General features: G+C 36.5%; 1 protein-coding gene across 1 annotated transcript in view; it reads left to right on the top strand.

Moving 5' to 3' along the window:
• Window positions 1–19,141, top strand: part of WDR35 (WD repeat domain 35) — a 45,485-nt gene extending 26,344 nt beyond the window's left edge. Inside the window, 17 exon segments of the mRNA XM_032683348.1 lie at window positions 20–164; window positions 1,360–1,429; window positions 2,167–2,220; window positions 3,789–3,898; window positions 5,413–5,623; window positions 6,179–6,259; window positions 6,391–6,527; window positions 8,718–8,921; window positions 10,833–10,979; window positions 12,074–12,206; window positions 13,193–13,303; window positions 14,410–14,574; window positions 15,526–15,666; window positions 16,443–16,599; window positions 17,255–17,296; window positions 17,299–17,494; window positions 18,441–19,141. Coding sequence (XP_032539239.1) covers window positions 20–164; window positions 1,360–1,429; window positions 2,167–2,220; window positions 3,789–3,898; window positions 5,413–5,623; window positions 6,179–6,259; window positions 6,391–6,527; window positions 8,718–8,921; window positions 10,833–10,979; window positions 12,074–12,206; window positions 13,193–13,303; window positions 14,410–14,574; window positions 15,526–15,666; window positions 16,443–16,599; window positions 17,255–17,296; window positions 17,299–17,494; window positions 18,441–18,588 — 2,252 coding nt within the window. The 3' untranslated portion in view covers window positions 18,589–19,141.
• Window positions 19,142–19,501: the final 360 nt, after the last annotated feature.

The raw sequence follows: 19,501 nt of genomic DNA, 5'->3' as shown, positions 1-19,501 counted from the left end.
CCTTTGGGTTTCATGACAGAGCCATTGTTTGTCACGATGACCAAAACACATGTGATAGCAGCTTCCAGAGGAGCGTTTTACATCTGGCAGTACCGTGTGGCCAAGAAGCTCACAGCAATGGAAATCAATCAGGTAGCACGGACCAGGAAAGAAGGCAGAGAAAGGTTTGTCTTCAGGCTTTGTCATTTTTCTTCCTTTGCTCTGGTGTTATTGATAAAGGTGGACTCTCCCATGCCTAAAATATAAACTCTTCTCATTTTTCTAATCAGATTTGTTGACTTGTAGGCTTGTAAGATTAAATAGTATTTTTTCATAACAAATGTGTGTTTGTTATCCAAATTTCTTAGACATTTTTGGATTAGTTCCTGTTCAGTGTCTCCATTTGCTCTCTACGTGCTTTTCTGAGGGAGCTGTGTCTCTTCATGCCTTTTTACCCTTCCCCTTTTTCTCCTCCATGCTCTTTGTTTCCAGGCAGCTATATTCCCTCTGATAACTTTAACTCCTTCTCATGTGTCAGACAGAACATAGTCTGTCCAGCTGGTTCTTCTCTAAATACACTTGTGTCTGATTGTGGCTTTGACAACTAATCCTGTATGGACTTTTATCCTCTCAAACTAAACAAGCCAAAATCAACATCATTCTGTGTCCAAAATATTTCCTTCCCAGGTGCTCATTTCTAGCATTAAATTTTCTGACACCTCCACAAGCTTTCAACTTTGTTATGGTTTCCTTCTGTGTTATTTTTTGTGTTCTTCCATAGAGATGCTGTAAAAATCTACCATTTCCTGTCACCATATATCTGTAATAATGAATAATTATTTGTACATGGTGTAATAACTTACATTGTTGTAGGACCTGAATGTCCTAGCCTTGGACAAGATTGTAAATTTGGTAAAATATTGGAAAAAGTAAATAGTTGTAATTCAGCCTTAATGATGATTTTAGCATTCTAAAATCTATCCCAATGCTACTTTTTAAGGCAAAAGAGAAGTTATGATGAAGTATTGAATAACACAGTAATACATAAGTTTTGTGGCTATGAAGGCGAAGCTCTTCATAAGTATAGAGAAGAGCCTGGTGAAATATGGAAGTGCATGTTTGAAGGTGGTTGATGGTTTACTGCAGAATGAAAATTCTCCGATCACATGGGAATGGACCATCAGGGGCTGTGAAAGTAAAAGCAATCACCATATCTTTATATCAATTGAAAGCAGGATTATCAATGGGAATACTATGGGAACATAAGAACAGGCATAGCTTTTGCTCTCTTCTCCAATTCCAGTGGTTTCTTCTCCAAGGATTGGAGATAGCTATATGCTACCAAAAATGATCCTCTGTTTGGACTTGTTTTTTCTACAGGATCTATCATATTGATGACACCTCTTCAGGAGCTGGAGATGGACGCCTTGATTACAGCAGAGCTATTGAAGTGAGTGATGTTTTTAACTAGTTTATTGTGGTGTCACTGGTAGCTCGAAAGAGCAGTAGTTAGCTTTATTTATTTTCATAGATTTTCATTAGTAGAAGTGGTTGTACTTAAACTTTTTTTTCATTCTTACCTTTTTTGCCTACATGTTATGTTTCTTCCCTCTGGTTTGTGCTGTTACTGTGTCATTAAGTATTACTGTAAATATACAGTAAATTGTAGGGAATGTGAAAAAAGTATATTCTGAGGTGCAGTATGTAGATACCTGCTGTCTTCGTGGTCAGAAGCAGCTCCTCTTCCACAAAATACAGGCTTGTTGAAACTCAATAACCCTTGTAATCTTTTCTAGTATTTTTGACCATTTTCACTTTATGTGGTGTGTGAGTGCTGGCTATACCTACAAATATACTTGAAATTAATTAGGGACCTCACAAGTCAGAGATAGTTGCCTTCCTGTGTTTTCTGTTATATTTTGTGTTTCTTATTTTTCTGGAGGAGGAGCAGGAGAAGAAAGGAAGCTGTTAATATTATTGGCATGATTCCCATAACAAAGGCTAGTAATATCATAAACCCATCCATACACTGTATGCCGACAAGGTTTGAGATCCTCTTTTCGTGTGGATACTTAGCAACATTCTTGTGTATTTAAATAAACCCTCTTTTTTTTTTTTTTTCTTTTTCAGCAGGGTATTCTTACCTTTGCAGTAAAACTTATACTGATATTGCTTGTATACTTTCAGGGAACAAGAGATCCAATTTGTGCAATAACAGCATCTGATAAGATACTACTTGTGGTAAGTTACGTGATTAAAACAACTTCTTATTGCTCCTTGTGCTTGTAAGCATGAGATTCTTCTGCAGAATGTCATAAGCAGTCATAATTTCAAAGCATTTTTGAATTTAGAACTTATACAGACAAAATCTCTTTTTAAACGTCTCCAGAGATAACTTTAACAGTTTCTTCTGTTAACCTGGGTTATTTCCTTAGGAGGGCTAATTCATGAAGTACTTACAGTTTAGGACTAGTTGCCTGAGTTGATACTTATACATAGGTTTGATAAAGTCCACGTTAAGACTTAATTCTGTAATCTGAGTTCTGGGAAGTCTCTTCTAGGCTTTATGTTCTAGACAAAAAGATTTATAAAGTTTGTCTATTTACAGATTAATGGTATAATGTATGGTAGTTTGCTATATCCATATTAGTAACTAAGTGAGCAGAACAAAGATAGAAAAAGAACACTGTTTCCTCATGTTATCCACGTTCCAAGAAAGACCTTTGGTGTTTTCCCATGTTTCTACTTGAGCTGTTGGTTGTTGTTGTTGTTTGTTATTATATCCTTTGCTGGATTTTACAAAATCAATGGGTCATGAGAAAAAGCATGAATGAAAAAAGTGTTATGGTTAGTTGGTAATGATGGGATTCTGTTTGTGCCTGAAGAACAGGAATGAGAAAATGAAATTCAGACAATAATTAATCAGTGTCTTTGGTTAAAAGGAAGGGAATGAGAGGAAATGCCTTTGAGATCAAATCTGGATAGATGTGCTGAAGGTGAATTCATGTTGCAGTGGCTAGATTTTTCTAATGCTTCTGACCAAACCGGCTTTTTAGTTTATAGGGCGTACAGATGTGAAAAAAATCAAAGATGATATTTCATGCTGAGGATCTTAGGGGTGGCTTTGGGGAAAGAAAAAAAGAAAAAGAAGGAATGAAGTTTAGACTACCTTAAAGTTTAATGTTTACTCATTTCCAGCATAAGAGTTGAACAGTAGGTAAACAGTAGGTAAACCAAGCTGGATATGTTATTCAGTCTACAGAAACACCATGAGAAAATAGTGGCAGTGACCATTTCAGTCCAGAGATGTCAAACTCCTTTCAGACTGTTGGCCTGATAGTGTCTTGACACAGGGAATGGGTATGTCATTCAGCAAAATAAAGATAAATCACATCAGTACTTAGATTTGTTTCCTGTTACTCAAGCCTGTGAATAACCAGTGTATTTTACAGCACTTCCTTTTAAAAGTAGCACTGTTTGAGGGGATTTACCAGCATGGGACAAAGATCTTTTGACTGTTCTTCTTTTTTGTTATGTAGACCACGTCTGGAAGTTCATAGGGCTGTGGGCTGTATGTGGACTAGAGCTGTTTGTTTTAACACCACTGATTTAAGCAGATCTGTCAATTGTAGCATCATGTTTAAATAGCAGAATTCAGAACTTTTAGGGTGATGATACTCCCTCTTTCCACTTACGCTCTGTCACTAATCCGAAAGCTCTTTTGACTAAGACAGCATGTAAAGAAAACCATTTTAAAGAGTTTACTGATGGAAAAATTCTCTTGCTAAGCCAGGATTGCTTTTCCCTAGGGAAGAGAATCTGGCACTATTCAGAGATACAGTCTCCCTAGTGTGGCTCTAGTGCAGACCTATCTCCTGAACTGTCGTGCCTATCAGCTGTCTTTGAACTGCAACTCCAGGTAAGTTACAGATCTGCTTCTAACATATGTATCAAGTTTCAAAATAAAGCACTAAAATTTGTGAAAATACTAATTCTATGAAATCTATAATTCTATAATAAGTATGTACTAATTTTAATTTAATATAAACTATTAATTTTATTTGTTATTAATGGTTGCTTAACCGTTTCTTTATTACTAATTATAGACAGTCATCAGAGACTGCTCTGAGACACTTAGTAAAGCTCTCCTATGCTTCATACCCTGTACACATGAAAATATCTTTGTTTTATTAGATGAGCCAAGCATAACCTTCCTGTGATCATGAAATTAGTTGAAAAAATTATGTTATAACCTGAAACTTTGTATCTCCAAGACTTCTTTAGATTTCCCTGTCCTTCTAATGTCTGGAAAGTTTGTTCATCTCATATTAATTTTGTTACATGCTGTAACTGGTGGCAATACTTCTAGCAAGGCTGCTTTCTACTGAACAGCTACTGGCTTTCTACTGGCTTTCTACTTTACAGCTATTTTGGGGCAAGAGAGCACACAAGAGTCTTGGCAGGAAAGGCAAAAATATACTGACAAAAGAGAACTTGCAAGACAATTTTAATCACTTCAAAATGACTTTATAATTTCAAAAAAGATTCCTAATGCTCTTGCCTCTTTAGATATAGCCCAAAAATAGATTTTTTCAGTCAGAAGGTAATGTGATCGAGTCAGAGCCACATTCATTTTGTTCTGAACCCAAGCTGTTTCTTTCCTAAATGACTTTGTGCTAGGGAAGAAGGCTCAGATCCATAAGCTTTTTAAAGTAAATTTTCTAAATTGCTTTTGAAATTTTAATAGGGATTTAGAGTGTCTACCATTCAGTATTTAGAAATGCTTCTAAAATGGCTTCTAAAATGTAGTAAATACAGGCTTCTATGATTTCCTGAAGACCTATGTAACTGGAAATTTTCAAATGTAACATTTTAGAAATTGTATTTTTCCCATATTTTAAATGACTTGAAAGATTAATTGGATTATACTTTTTATTGCCTTGAAAAAACCTAAAGAATACCCTTTGTAGAAATGTAAGAAATCCTGTTTTAGGAATTAACAGTTTACATCACCAAACTGACTTTTTAATTTAATAATCTGCTTCATTGCCTCCTAGTAAATAAGAAAACAAGTTCTGTTCAGTTGTTAATTTTAGTCTTTGTCAAGAAAAGTTTGGCGAGGGGCAGAACCTGTAATTTACTCAACTTGATATCTGATGTACTAAGGATCTTCAAAATGCTGGATGAAAAAATGGGCGTATTTCAGAGCCTTTGCAGGGCCAGATCCTCTGTGAACAGATGTTTCCATGTCTCTGGTCTCTGCTGTGCAGATAAATGAAAATCACATGCATCTGTGCTGGTTTTGGCACACGACGGCATCTCATGGAATCTATAGCATTAGACTGTGCCAGTTTTGAGAGCTATTTCAGATTTGCAGCCTTGAATAGTGGTTTTTTAGCTGTCTTATTTTTTTATTCCTTTGTTTGTCTGTAGTCGTCTCGCTATCATAGACCTTTCAGGTGTTCTGACTTTCTTTGACTTGGACGCGCGGGCAATAGACAGCACAGGACAGCAGGTGATAGGGGAGCAGCTGAAACTGGAACGCAAAGATGTCTGGGACATGAAATGGGCCAAAGATAACCCAGATTTGTTTGCAATGATGGAGAAAACAAGAATGTATGTTTTCAGAAACTTGGATCCAGAGGTAAATATTAACATACATAAACTGTTCATTTTACAAGTTTGCTCATAAGTTAATGGCTCTTGAATAATAGTATTCTTGTGCTTACCATTCAGTTAGACAAGTGTTTATATGAACTTTCTTCTGGAAATCTCAAAATCTTCCCAACTCTCATGTAGGAATGTTGTTTTGGAACAAATAAGTAAAATGAACTATCAGTCCTGGAAACATAAAAATGCTGTCATATGAGATATTTTCAGGAGCATAATGTTTTTGTATGCTTTGGGAAACAAATGCAATTTTAGTAGAGATACTTGTAAAACACAGTTCAGTTGACTCTAAATAATAGGTGTTTATCTCTCTCATAATTTAATTACAGAAAACATGAGAATTTTTTCTGATGTCTGTGTTTATAGAATTGTCAATAATGTTAATGACTTCAGTATTTGTTTCTCGTTGGAAGTGCAATTAAATCCTAGTTTGCAGATGAATGTATTTATATGTATACTTAATAGATTTGATTAGGATTTAATCAGAAAGAATATAAGTTGATTCCTTTGTAACTTATTTAATTTTAAGGAACCTATACAAACATCTGGATATATTTGCAACTTTGAAGATTTAGAAATTAAGTCTGTTCTTCTAGATGAAATATTAAAGGTAAGTATAATTAATTTTATTTTGTAGGAAAAGTTGGTGTCTGTCTTACTGATTTGAACAGTAGATATCTATGTTGGGTGAAAACAAAGGTCACATGGAATAAAAATATGTTTCTTTATCCATTATGTTAGAATCCTGAACATCCTAACAAAGATTACATCATCAATTTTGAGATCCGGTCATTACGAGACAGTCGAGCGTTGATTGAAAAAGTTGGCATTGAGGAATCTTCCCAATTCATAGAAGACAATCCACATCCCAGACTTTGGTAAAATCTTTTATAAGCCAACTTTGTGTAAATCTGTGCTCTTTTGTACTCTTTTACTGTTCAGACAGATCTAGTATGAAATTACAAGACCTCAAATTAAAACCAGCTAAGCAGTATGCACTAAGAATTTATGAATGTTGGAGTACCTGGACTGGCAAGCATGTGGTGTGTGTAGGGTACAAGCTCTGTGCTGTATGAGCCCCAAAACGCAATGCTCCCTGCTTCTAGGGGTGAGTTTAAAGGAAATAAAAAAGCTGACAGAAAGCTAACTGACAGTTGGTTAAATTAAAAATTAAATTTATATATTTGATATTGAACTTTGATGACAAAGCGCTTAAAAAAAAAGGGAACACATCAGAATGATAACAAGGTAAGAGTAGTTTGACTAACCTTGTACCATTTTGGACAGGCCATAAAGGACAGAAATGACAAGGGCTGGGTATGTTAATCATGTTATGATGCAGCATCTCAGAAGTAATCTGAGAGTTGGAGATGCTGGCATGCTTAAACTAAACATGGATTCAGCTATTAAAGTTGAAAAGCCTGCATGTAAGCAAACATGCAAAGAATAAAGAATAAACCTGGGAAAACAGTAGTTCTGGAAATCTCTTTAATATCCCAAGTCATAAGGGCTGTAAGAATAAATGCATCAGTAGGTAATTTAATGAAAAGTGAGTAGCAGAACCTAAAACTTCATTGACAAGTTTCTTGATGAATGATGCCAATTCTCTTTAACTCTATGGAGATTGTTTCTTTATCCTTACCTGTCTTTACTAATTTTGGCTTTATTTTGAAGCTAACTGATTGGATGTTTGGCTGTTAATTCTGACAGTTCAGAGGAAAATTAAGAGTTGCTGAAAGACTGGCCAAGGCAGCTTTTTTTAAGTTTGTCCCTAAAAGAATTTCTTCCTATCTAGTTGTGCTTTTGTCTCCAGAATGTTCATTCTGAAAAAAAGGATTTGCTAGCTACATATCGAAAGTTTCTGTAATAATACTGTAGTTTTATTAGCTTGAGTGTGTTGGGTAGAATGTTGGTTTTGTGAATCTTCATTTTGAGCTAGCTGAAGATTTTTGGAGCTTTGAAGTCATCCATGCTTTTTGCTATTAGTTTGAAAATCTGTGTCTCAGTAAAAGTTTTATATTGTAAAATCACAAAATACACATCGAATTCTGTTCATCTTGCTCCAAAATTGCCATGAACTTCATTTTTATTATGCAAGAAAACACATGTCACATATTTATAAAGAAGAGATGGATTAGAAGTACTGGATATAAAACAAATACATTCCAGATCAGAACAGGACAGTGCCCTTAATTCTAGAATGCGGCAAACAGGATGATGTGTTTAGTAGATGGATTAAATTTGCCATACTCTTCTTCTCTTGGTTTCTTTGATGTCAGTGATGAGCACTTGATTTGAAGTGATACCAGCCTTCTCAAATTGATTCAAAAATACGGAGTTGGTACTGCCTTAAGCATGGCTTAGGTCACTGAATACAGCAGCAGTATTATTGGTTTTGTCAGTGCCCTGCTGTGCTGCCTTTCTTTCAGTGTCAGTCAGCCAGGCTAAATTTAACTAGCCTGATTTTTGCAGAGAATTCTAGAGCTCACTCAAGCACCTGATTGAGGTAGGTTGACCTGCAGGTATAAGTTCACTATTTGCAGAACTAACCAATGGGGTGGAACCAGTACAAGGTTTCCCAAAGTTCCCTGCTCTCCCAGACTGCCATCCTAACAGGACAAGGAACATCCAGATGGATCAGAAGGATAATTTATTTGTCGTGGCCAATGTAGTTGGAGGCTTTTAGACTGAAGCTGCCATCAAGATTTAAAGCAATGACAAATGGATAGGTAGACATATCTAAATGGAACTGCATTGAGACCAGCAACTCATTTCATGCAGGACAAGTGTAACACTCAAATCCTGCCCATTCCTCCCAAGTCAAGTGTCCATTTGAACAGCTGAAAAATAGGATATTAGCAATTGCTTGAACATCTTTCCCTGAGAAAGGTACTGGACAGGTCACAGAAGGTACTGGGAACAATCATACAACTGTACTAAGATTAGCTAGTAAACAATACAGTTGGAATAACTTCAGTGTCTTCTTTAAATAATTACTAGTTAAATGGATCCTTATTTAATTTACTCTCTAGCTGCTTTTCCATCTGTCATGTTTGTTTTTCACACAGGCGTCTCCTGGCTGAAGCTGCTCTTCAGAAGCTGGATCTGCAGATGGCTGAACAAGCTTTCGTGCGTTGCAAAGATTATCAAGGTATTAAATTTGTGAAGTGTCTGGGCAACCTGCAGAGCGAGTCCATGAAGCAAGCAGAAGTGGCAGCCTATTTTAGCAGATTTGAAGAAGCTGAAAGAATGTATCTGGATATGGACAGAAGGTAATTGTACGGAATCAATCTCAGCAGCAAATAAAGAAAGAAAGTCTGAAAAAAAAAAAAGCATGCCTAAATCAGGAATGGCTGTTTTAGCTCTGAAGAGTCTTTACCAGTTTCTGCAAAGACATGAAAGGATCAAATGGAGAGAATTTTTTTGTATCCATAGATAACCAGTTCTATATGTAAATCAGTGCATTCCAAACTGGTTGCAAAACCTCGGCTGTTCTAGGTAGTGCTGTGTTTCATAGATTTTTTTTCACAAGTATTTTGTCAGTATTTCAACTGGGATTTCAAAACTACAAACAGTCTTAACTAATGTTTAATTTATGTGCTGTTGGTCTTAGCTAGTAGCCAAGTACACATTCTTCCCAATTACATATACAAACAACAGAGTTTTTAATGAACTGTAATCTCTGGAGAGACAGAAAGGACTCTGGATGAAACTGTGGACCAATCAATGGAATTTTTCCTCAGAAATGAAAACAAACAAAGCAAAATTACAGTATTGCTGGGAATATAAATTAACACTAAGCAATTAGCTAGAGCACTGTCTCTGCTGGAAAAGGATAATGATAAATCATCAGCAGCAGTTGTACAGTGTAGCCTGTAGATGGTGGTCAAACATGGAGAAACATGAATCACTTGTGCGCACATGAAATTTTTAAGCTTTGATTAATGGAGCCATGAAAAACAGTAGGGAATGATGGAGAAAAAGACTAGTTATTCTTTCATGCTGTAAGAATGAGAAACCTTCCTCTTTCCCAGTAAGGGGGACAGGACAGGGGGGCAGAGGGAGAAGGCAGGAGCTAGAGGGAGATGCCCATTAGAGCCTGGTAATGGAAAACTTTCTTGCCCGTAGTTAATTATTCGATGCTGCTTTGGGGAGGTGGACTGCCTCCTGAGCACTTCAGTCACACTGGAACACTGATTTTTAAGTGTGGCTTATTCCTTTTCACATGGCTGAAGAGAAATGTGGACATTATAGGATTGCAGAAGTCAAAAACTTACTTTTTTTACTGGTTTCTTCAACAGTAGAGCATCTTATTCTCCAGCTATGAGAATATGGGAATTCTGTATTGATGTTACATGTCTCCTCACCACTAGAAAAATCCTGAGAAATATCTACCATAAATCAGGATGAAATAAATCTATTTTTCAAATACAATTTTAATGTTTTTAGATGGATGCTCTTATTTTGCTGACTGCACTGACTTGCTACTGCCTTCCTTCATTTGTAAGCTGAGGGCATTTTTAGAAGACATGTATAAGTCTCTCCCATTTATTTTCTATGCACCTGCAGAATTACTTTTATATGAAGTAATACAGAATTATTCTATTTGATGGAAAAATATGCCAGACAGACACACAGTGAGTCATATGTATGCATGAATAATAAAAATAATAAAAAGGAAAAACTACATCTGAATCCTTTCTCCTTTAGCCAAAGTCACCCTGAATCTGAAAGAGAAGTCTCTGAAATCCACATTATTTCATCTCAGCTTTAGTCTCCATTATTCATATTCCTCACTCCTTGGCCTTTCTCCTCATCTTCCTCCTGCCTCCAGCCTTTTGCAGCTGCTGCCATCTCTTGTGGTGGTCAGCATGAAAGATACAGAACAGAGTAAGAAGTAACCTGGAGTAACATCAGCCCAATTGTCTCACCAGCTGCTCATTTAACACCTCACACAGGAGTGTGGCTAATAAGGAGGTGCATGTGTCTGAAATAACCTGTGAGCTCTCTGAGTATTTGCTTTCATAGAATAGTGTTTAAAATCAAAATAAGATATCTGGGATCACTGTCATACCTGCAATGCAGGTTAAGAACATGAAAATACTTTTGGATGCTTTTCTCAAGATTTTTGTTACCTATTTTACTGTCTTTGACTTTTCCCTGCTATTTTCTGTTTATACCAGAGATCTTGCCATTGGTCTGCGGATCAAACTGGGAGATTGGTTTCGGGTATTGCAGCTGCTGAGAACTGGCTCAGGGGACTCGGATGACGCCCTCCTGGAACAGGCACACAATGCTATTGGAGACTACTTTGCAGACCGTCAGAAGTGGTATGTTCTGTAGAAGAACTAGTAAGAAGGAAATTACAAAGAAAATTATTAAACTGATGACAAGACTTAATTTATGAGGGACAGACATCAGGATGCAGTACATGGGATAATTTTGGAATTATGTGATTTAGCTCAGACCTTTATGGTTCCATGATAAGGTAAACAGAGAGCTGTTATCAGCTGTCTAAAGAATGAAGGTGATAAAAATCTCTGTTTTGCCAGAAGTCTATCTGTTTCAAAGGAGGGGAGGGGAAGAGAAATACCTCTACAGTTGTATTAGGCTGGATAGTAGTTAAAGGTAGGAGAGAATTATTAAACATCAGTGAATTTTCTAGAATGCTTCAACCCACAAATATTTGAAAAGGTCCCGATTTCTTTATGGCCTGGATCTGTCTCCAGCTGTTGCCCAAACTGGGCACCCAAGGAAGATTTTAAGGACAGTGCACACAGTGCACACCTGTAATGTGTTCTGCAGAACACATTTTGCAGTCAGGTACTTAGTGAGCCAGAGGTAATGTCTTCTTAATTAATAACTTGCCAAGAATTTTTTTCATGCACTTTTCTTGTTGCCTTCTAACTCTATGTCTCAGAGTTCCACAGCTCCACTGTGTACTGTGATTACCCAAATTGTATTATCACAAAGAACTTGGGTTCCAAAGCAGTTGAAAACTTGAGATTAGATTTTGAAAGTTGACTTTTAGATGTTTTAGGTAACTTTGGAGAATGGTCCTGGAGGTCTCAGTGCTTGTGTTTTAAAATACAGAGGCACAACAGTAAAGCCCTTTTCTGAAGGTTTAGTTGTAGGTTATCCATTATCTGCTATGATCTATAGTTTCAAGATTCCTTGACTTCCTAACCTTATGCTAGTCAGAGAATCAGTCTTGCTACTTCTTGAATATAATGATCTCTGAAAATTAAAACTTGTAGTACTTTTTAGAAAAACAGTGAAATTCTAGCTACAAAAGTTTTTCCAAGGAAAGCTGTATGTTAAAAATAATGTGATTTTAGATTTAAAAATGCAAAAGGCTTACAGAATTAAAAACTTCACTCCTGTTTATATATCAGAAGCCACCACATCTTTTTTGTCCCACAAGGTTAAATGCTGTACAGTATTACGTGCAAGGACGAAACCAGGAACGTTTAGCTGAATGTTACTACATGCTAGAGGACTACCAAGGACTGGAGAATCTGGCTAACTCACTTCCAGAGAATCATAAATTGCTCCCTGTAAGCAAAAAGCATCTTTATTTTTCATTGTCTTATTTATACCCAACTATTTATTTAAAATTTCACATCTTGGGAGGATTAAGGAAGAGAGAAGGAATACAGCATAGGACCTACTCACTTAAGCATAATAGTGTTACTGTGGTATTGATCTCCAGTATTAATGTTGTTTTCATAGTCCATTATTCTTCCTTTCCTTTATTGTCTCAGTTCTCCAGAAAGGTCCAATTGTTCATCATGTTTTATTGCCACATGGCTTAGTCATAATTTACTGTTTCTCTCCCCAAATTGTGGCATTTCTCTCTGAAATAGCTGTGCTTCACTGAGAAGTCACTCATGGAGGGATAGTTACTTTAGATTTCATTTTGTCATCTTTACACTATTGTTTTTTCTTTTTCCCTAAATCCTTCCTAGTTGCTATCCCTAACTTATTGCATGGTAACTCTGGTGGGAATACTAATATACAATGAAAATAGAAGATACTCTCAAAGGAGAAAAAGTAGGTGGGATAGGGTGAATAGGATATATAGATGTACAGGGTATAGCTGTGTATGTATAGCAGGATATGACCTTCTATGTAATAGCTAATTTAAAACTATGCTATGGTTGATTAATTGAAAATGCTTGAAAAATGCAAAACGTGCTCCTTTTAATGCCATTTTCAGTAAAGCAAGACCTAGCACTTTCTTTTTTAACCTCACTGTAGTAGCAAAGTTTCATAAAATACTCTAAACAGTAAGAATACAATCCTTTTGATATGATTTTATTTGAAAGAAAAATTTTTAAATAGCTTTTTTAAATTTAGAAGGAGCGTGTGAAAGTAGCACATTCACTGTTCTAAATATTTGCAACAGTGCATGATGCCTTCATAGGATCCATGAAGGGAATAACCCCTTCCCCAGCCTCTCGGAATTAAATTAAGCAATATAAGTACACAATGTACTAAAAATGTGGAAGTGAATTTAACATGGTGCTGATGATTTTTGCAGGATATAGCTCATATGTTTGTACGAGTGGGGATGTGTGAACAAGCTGTGTCAGCCTTTCTGAAATGTAATCAACCAAAGGATGCAGTGGATACCTGTGTGCACCTCAACCAGGTAAAACAGGAGGAGATCATCTGCTTTACCAATACCAGTTTAACTGTGAGATTTCTATCCTAGTGCCCAGTTAAATACAAGTCCTTGTTAAGTGTCTGGAAGATTTGTCACAGTTTCTGGAAGATTTATACTTCAAGGTTAAGCCGAGATGAAGATTAGACCACTGGAGGGACAGTGGGAAGGCACATGCAGGGTGTGTGGTCAGCATGCTCAGCATACAGACGTTTGTAGCCTCTCTGGAGCTGGGCCGTGCTGCCTTCTGATGGAATGGGAGGAAGACCGGAGGAGAGAGAGATGTCTTTTCAGGATGTTTTCCACATCCCCCTCCTTCTTTGTATAGATGCAAATAGATTTGTGACTGAGTGAGGATGTAGCTGGAAAAAGCTGATCTGAAAATTGATCTGTGTGTTTACATCTAGAGCTGTTTCCTGGTATGACTTACTTATGCAAAGGTTTGCGTCGACACAAATAAGAGAAAAACTGAGGATGGCTATGAGGAACTTGATGTATGGGAATGGCAGGACTGGCTAGAGCTGGCTTTATATCAACAATCTCTTAGTTTATTGATCTGAGGAGCTATTAGGTGTGAGATACAGCTGAGACTCTCAGTCCTGCCAAACTTTTAATCTCAGGAAAACACAGTAGCCAAACTGTTGAAGATCAGGAAAATTCGCAGACAAAATGAGGTGCATAGAAGGATAAGTAAAGTGTTACTGTGTGCTTTAAGCTTCTTGGCTGAAGTCCTCTTTTAGGCCTGCTTTTGAGAGTCTGGCTTTAGTAATGTCAGAAGTGTTGAAATCCATGTGTCCAGCTATGAGCTGCATTGAAGTGATTTTGCAAAGCTTTTACCAAAGCAGAAGCAACTGTTTTGTATGTGGTTTTGGACAGAAGTCCAGCATTTGTTTCACAGGCCTGCTGCATCACATGATTGGCAATGATGTTAGCATTTGTATTCCCTTGCTTTTTATGTTAATTTTATAGTAGTCTGGTTCTAAATGGCAGTGAAATATTGCACACAAATGTATCCGTCTATTCATGGATAACTGTCTTGTTCTGAGAATGTATTTGAAAAAATTAGGTTAATAATTGTCTCCTTTCATTTTTAGTGGAATAAAGCTGTGGAGCTGGCTAAAAATCACAATATGAAAGAGATTGGATCCTTGCTAGCCAGATATGCAAGTCATTTGCTGGAAAAGAATAAAATCCTTGATGCTATAGAACTCTATCGTAAAGCCAATTATTTCTTTGAAGCTGCTAAGCTCATGTTCAAGGTATCACAGGTTTTATTTTTGTGTCAAGTGGCTGGCTTTTTGCACTAATTCTTATTACTTCCATGCTACTTTCTTTTATTCTCTTGGGGTTATTTTAGTTTTAACAATGCCTGTGCTAGGAGCAGATGCCATTATACAGGATACTGATGAATTCAACTCTCAGAGTTCAGGTATCTCTATAATAGTTACCCTTGATGTCCTCTGTAGCTAATGGAGAGGATACTTTTGGGATGTCATCATTTCGAGGACTTCACTTCAGTGGTGAGATGAACTGCACCTCAGAAAAGTCCTTTGCTCTGCATTGCCTAGTAAAGAAATATGGTGGACTGGCCTGGGCTGCCATGTCCACAGTATTTTATGTGTTATGTGAGTTAGGTTTATCTCCTTTTTTAAAAAAATAGCAATGTCAATAACTTTAAGATGTTAAATTTTGGTATTTCTTCAATTAGTACCTTCAATTAGAAATGGTTGTGGTGGGCTTTAAGATAGAGATGTTGCTTAGATTTGGGTTGGTTGCAGAGATTTCTGTACATAACTTAAAGTCTGTAAGAATGATATGTAATTTTTACAGCAATATATATAGCAGTGTATATATATAATATATGTTACTTTCAAAAGCCATTCTTCTTTCCTGGGAAAACCACCAGACCATATTGAAAGCTATGTATGTGTTTAAAAATTGCTATTTTTCAGTTTATTTTTATACTAAGTCAATAGACTTATACATGGTTACACTGATTTATCCTTCATGAGAATCTGGCTTTATATACATGTTACCTAAATAAATATAGAATAATGTGCATACTTCACTTTGACATTTTCATTTATAGTTATATTTGCAGTCTAAATTATTACATAGAAAGGCAGAATCATTTTTTGGCATGATTTCCTAGGTTTGAACAAGCATGCAATTGTATAAGAGAATTAAATCCCTTTGTTTTGTTTTTTAAGATTGCAGAGGAAGAGTCGAAGAAAAGGACAAAACCTTTGCGAGTTAAAAAGCTTTATGTGTTGTCAGCCTTACTTATGGAACAGTGCCACGAACAAATGCAAAATGCACAAAGGGGAAAAGTTAAAGAGAAAAGTTCAGAGGTAGTGTCTTTTTTTTTTCCTTTCTGAATTCTGGTATGTAATACCTAGAATAAAGCAAGCTATCTTCATGGGAGGCTATAATGTTTTTCTAATAATTTTTTTTCCTGCTAAGAACAAAGCTTTTCTTAAAGCAAGTCTTCCATGAAAACCTATTAAGTATTATTTTAAAACATTTAAATCATATATATTAATAGATATTTTTCTTCCCAAGTTTAATGTGTTTTTCCTAATATTTTCACTGTAACAATGAAAATCATACTAAGAAACTCCAGACTTTTTTTTTTTCCTGCAAGACTGTCATTTTCATGTCATTTAGGGGTAAGGATTGATCCCAAAGAGTGATCTCTGATTAGATTATCTTACCTTTAATTTAGCAGGGAGATGGCTCCAGATATGAGGGAAACAAATAGAAGCATTTTTTTTTCTGCGCACACATTCATCTTCATATGCCCAAATGAAATAGTTTAGACAAAGTTTTAAGAGCTCTGGTGTTGAAATGCAGTATTAATCCAAAGTATGAACCAGTCTGCAGATGTGCACAAAACATATTTGTACACACGTATACAATATTTATCTTTGAAAATCTGCACCATATGTTGTGCCTGTGCTCTGTATAAAATGTCTGACAGTGTTCACTTTAGGTCCATTTATATTTCCCCTAGTTAACACAGACAGTGGTGTAATCACCAAGTATAGAAAAGTTCTTTTCATGTATCCCCATTTCCTGCTGTATCTGTTTCATATAAAAATTACTTGTGATACTGCTTTGTTTTCAGAGTGCTTCAGCTTTGGCTGGTTTGCTGGAAGAAGATGTTCTTTCTTCAACTAATCGCTTTGCAGACAATGCTTGGCGAGGAGCTGAGGCTTACCATTTTTTCATACTTGCACAAAAACAGCTCTATAAAGGATCTGTAGATGCAGCGCTTAAAACAGGTAGGACTTTATTTTTAACCCTGTAAAGAAGTTACAGAAACTGTTCTAATTGCACAGCACCTGCACAGTGCATAATGTCATTTATAGTTGGCACTTTTTTCTATTCTTAATAGATCCATGGAATTTAAACCAAAACCATATAATGAATTGATTATGGCTGCAGTCAATATGGCTGGAAAGGACTTTCCTGAAGACAATGCAAATCTTAACTTTCCAAATATTACCTGGTTAAATTGGTCAGTTTCTGTAGCTATTCTGTTGACTGTTTCATTTCTTTCCTTAAATTCTAAGGCACACCTGAATTCACATCGGACCTCCCGGTAGAGCTTCATAAAAAATCTGTGGCAGTTAAGAGAAGCAAGTAGTGCTTTATCCAAGTAGTGAAGATCTATTTCAAAACCTTGTAACATCTTTAAAACAAACCAACCAAAGAAAATGAAGTGTGTCAAGAAGTTTCCCAGTCAAATCCCCTAATTTTATTTATTTTTAAAAAGCAATGCTTCATAGTCATGTCAGTGAAAAGACTTCTGTTCACTCTGTCCAATTTGTCGGATCAATACTGTGTCCTAGTAGCAAATATTTCATACCAGATGCTTGCAGTTCTCAGAAGACGTGTAATAATTTCCCTGGATTTCTTTTTTTCCTTCTTTTTTAGCTCTTCATTTGAGAGATTATGAAGACATTATCCCTGCAGTTGAATCTATTCCCTTTTGGCACTCTGTGCATGTGCAAACAGAGCATTTGATACTTGCTCAAAAGCATTTGTTAAACTAGAATCCTTGGAAACTCTTAGACCAGAGCAGAGGCAACAGTATGAAGATCTTGCTCTAGAGATATTCACAAGATACAGTCCAAAGTATAACAAAAAGTCTGATCTGGATGATGTTCTTGAGAGGTGGGCTTATTTTTATATGATACTGTAATAATACTATCATTTTTTTCCTTCTGTTGGTCTGTATTTTGGGTTTTAGCAGATTTTGTGTGTGACCAAGTTAATTAAATGCTTTGCTGCTTAAACCAAATATTGGGCAGCATCATGCAGTGTCAGCCACTTAGCAGAAAGGGTATACAGCACTGTATTGTTTGGGAAAATAGACACTGACTGTATTCAGGAACTGAGCATAAAGATGTAACTTCACCTTAATTTGAAATGCAGGTGGACAGAGCACAGGAGTTTTAGGACTTCTGATACTGTGTCACATGACATTACTTCTTTAATGTTACTGTTGCATCACGGTTGTGGTGTGAAGCAAATATCCACAAGTGATGTTTAACTAGTATTAACTAATAAGTCCCAGTGTTTTGTGAATTACCTAAATCTACATGGTGTGAGGATATGTCAAGTGAAAAAAATAGAGTAAGAAGGGCACTTTTAAGGGGTAAGTCCTTGGAATGGCTATACCCACAACAGTGTCTTTGACATATGTTTCCTGCTAAGAGCATGGAATTTGTGAGTATGAAAATTGACTGTGAGTCAATTTTCTTTTAGCAAATAGGATTTTAACATGTCTTGTTTGATCCTACTGTGCAGCTGTACAGAATCTCACTAACAGCTGTCAAGTTGACTCGTCAGAGGAAGGAGCATAATAGTAGTGCAGGTGTCTAATCTGACCTTACCTTTATATGGCCTTCCCTTCACTCCATCTTTTGGATCTGCTGGTCCTGATTTGTTGACTGTATGGTTCTAGGGGTGGGCATTCTCTGGTGGGAAGATTTACGTATTTGGCTATGTGAACAGTGAAGTGTTACATGATTTAATAACTTCTCATTAACAGTTGACACACCATGTTTTTATTCTTTCAGCTTTATTTACTCTTTTTTTTTTTTTTTTTTTTTAATAGTGGAGATGAGAAACTTCCTGTATGTGTTGCAACAGGAGACCCTATCCTGGAGTATCGATTCTGGATGTGCAGTGTATGTAAGCATTGTATGAAAGCCAGTGAAGCAGGCAATTATAAGTCCTGTCCTCTGTGCCACAGCACAGTATAGCTGAGGATAAAGGCCCACGTATCCTCATTTATGATGTACTATATTTTAAAATACAACTCAAGTACTGTATTGTAGCAGATAGTGCTGCTATTAGGGAAACATTAAAAAAAAACAAAACAGAAACCCCACAAGAGAAACCTTTACTGGTTCCATTTATGTGAATAAACAACCATGTTAATAGACTCCATTTTTGTTACACTTTTAAAAAAAGATTTAAGGTAAAAGCATTCTTTTCTAATTGTAGATTGAGCCTAGTTTTAAAACCATGTGAGCTGAATGTAGGTTCATATTAGTATGTTTTACTCTGAGCAGGCTCCATTTTTTTGGTCTCTGTAATTCCATAGGAGATTACTGGGTTTTCTCAGAATTCACAGTTTTGTGAAGGAAGTAATTCCTGAGTTGAAATAATGCCACAATAGTTCTGATAATATTATTGTATACCTTTTTGTACTACTGTTTTACTAGAGTAATGATACCAGTATAGACATGTTTGTGCTGGTTTCTTTTGCCAAATGTATTTAAACCCACCACAGCAATAAAGGGCTTGAAAACACTCAGCAGACAGTGTTGTCTGTCGGTATCCAGGTTCCTGAGCTTGGCTGATGTGATCTTCAACAAGGAAACCTCCATGAACCTTCAAACTGGAATCTGGCAATTTTTTTCAAGTGGCTTGAGAGAGTAGCTGACATCTGTTGAACAGATATCAGGACCTGAATGGTCACCCTTGTTACACACAAAGGTCTAAGGAACGATGTCTTACTTAGAACTGCACTCTTCTATCTTACTGCTGGATTTGAGCCTCTGCTCTGGAAGTGCTGCAGGTCCCCACTGCACAGGGTGAGCTTTCCCCAGGACCAGCCACCATTTGGCTGTTTGGAAAAGAGCCATGAGCTGCGACATTCATGCTGTGCAT

Source organism: Chiroxiphia lanceolata, chromosome 3, assembly GCF_009829145.1.
Source record: "Chiroxiphia lanceolata isolate bChiLan1 chromosome 3, bChiLan1.pri, whole genome shotgun sequence".
In the NCBI taxonomy this organism is placed as follows: Eukaryota; Metazoa; Chordata; class Aves; order Passeriformes; family Pipridae; genus Chiroxiphia; species Chiroxiphia lanceolata.
Note: the sequence above shows the minus strand (reverse complement) of the source record. Positions and strands in the feature narration are given on the sequence as shown.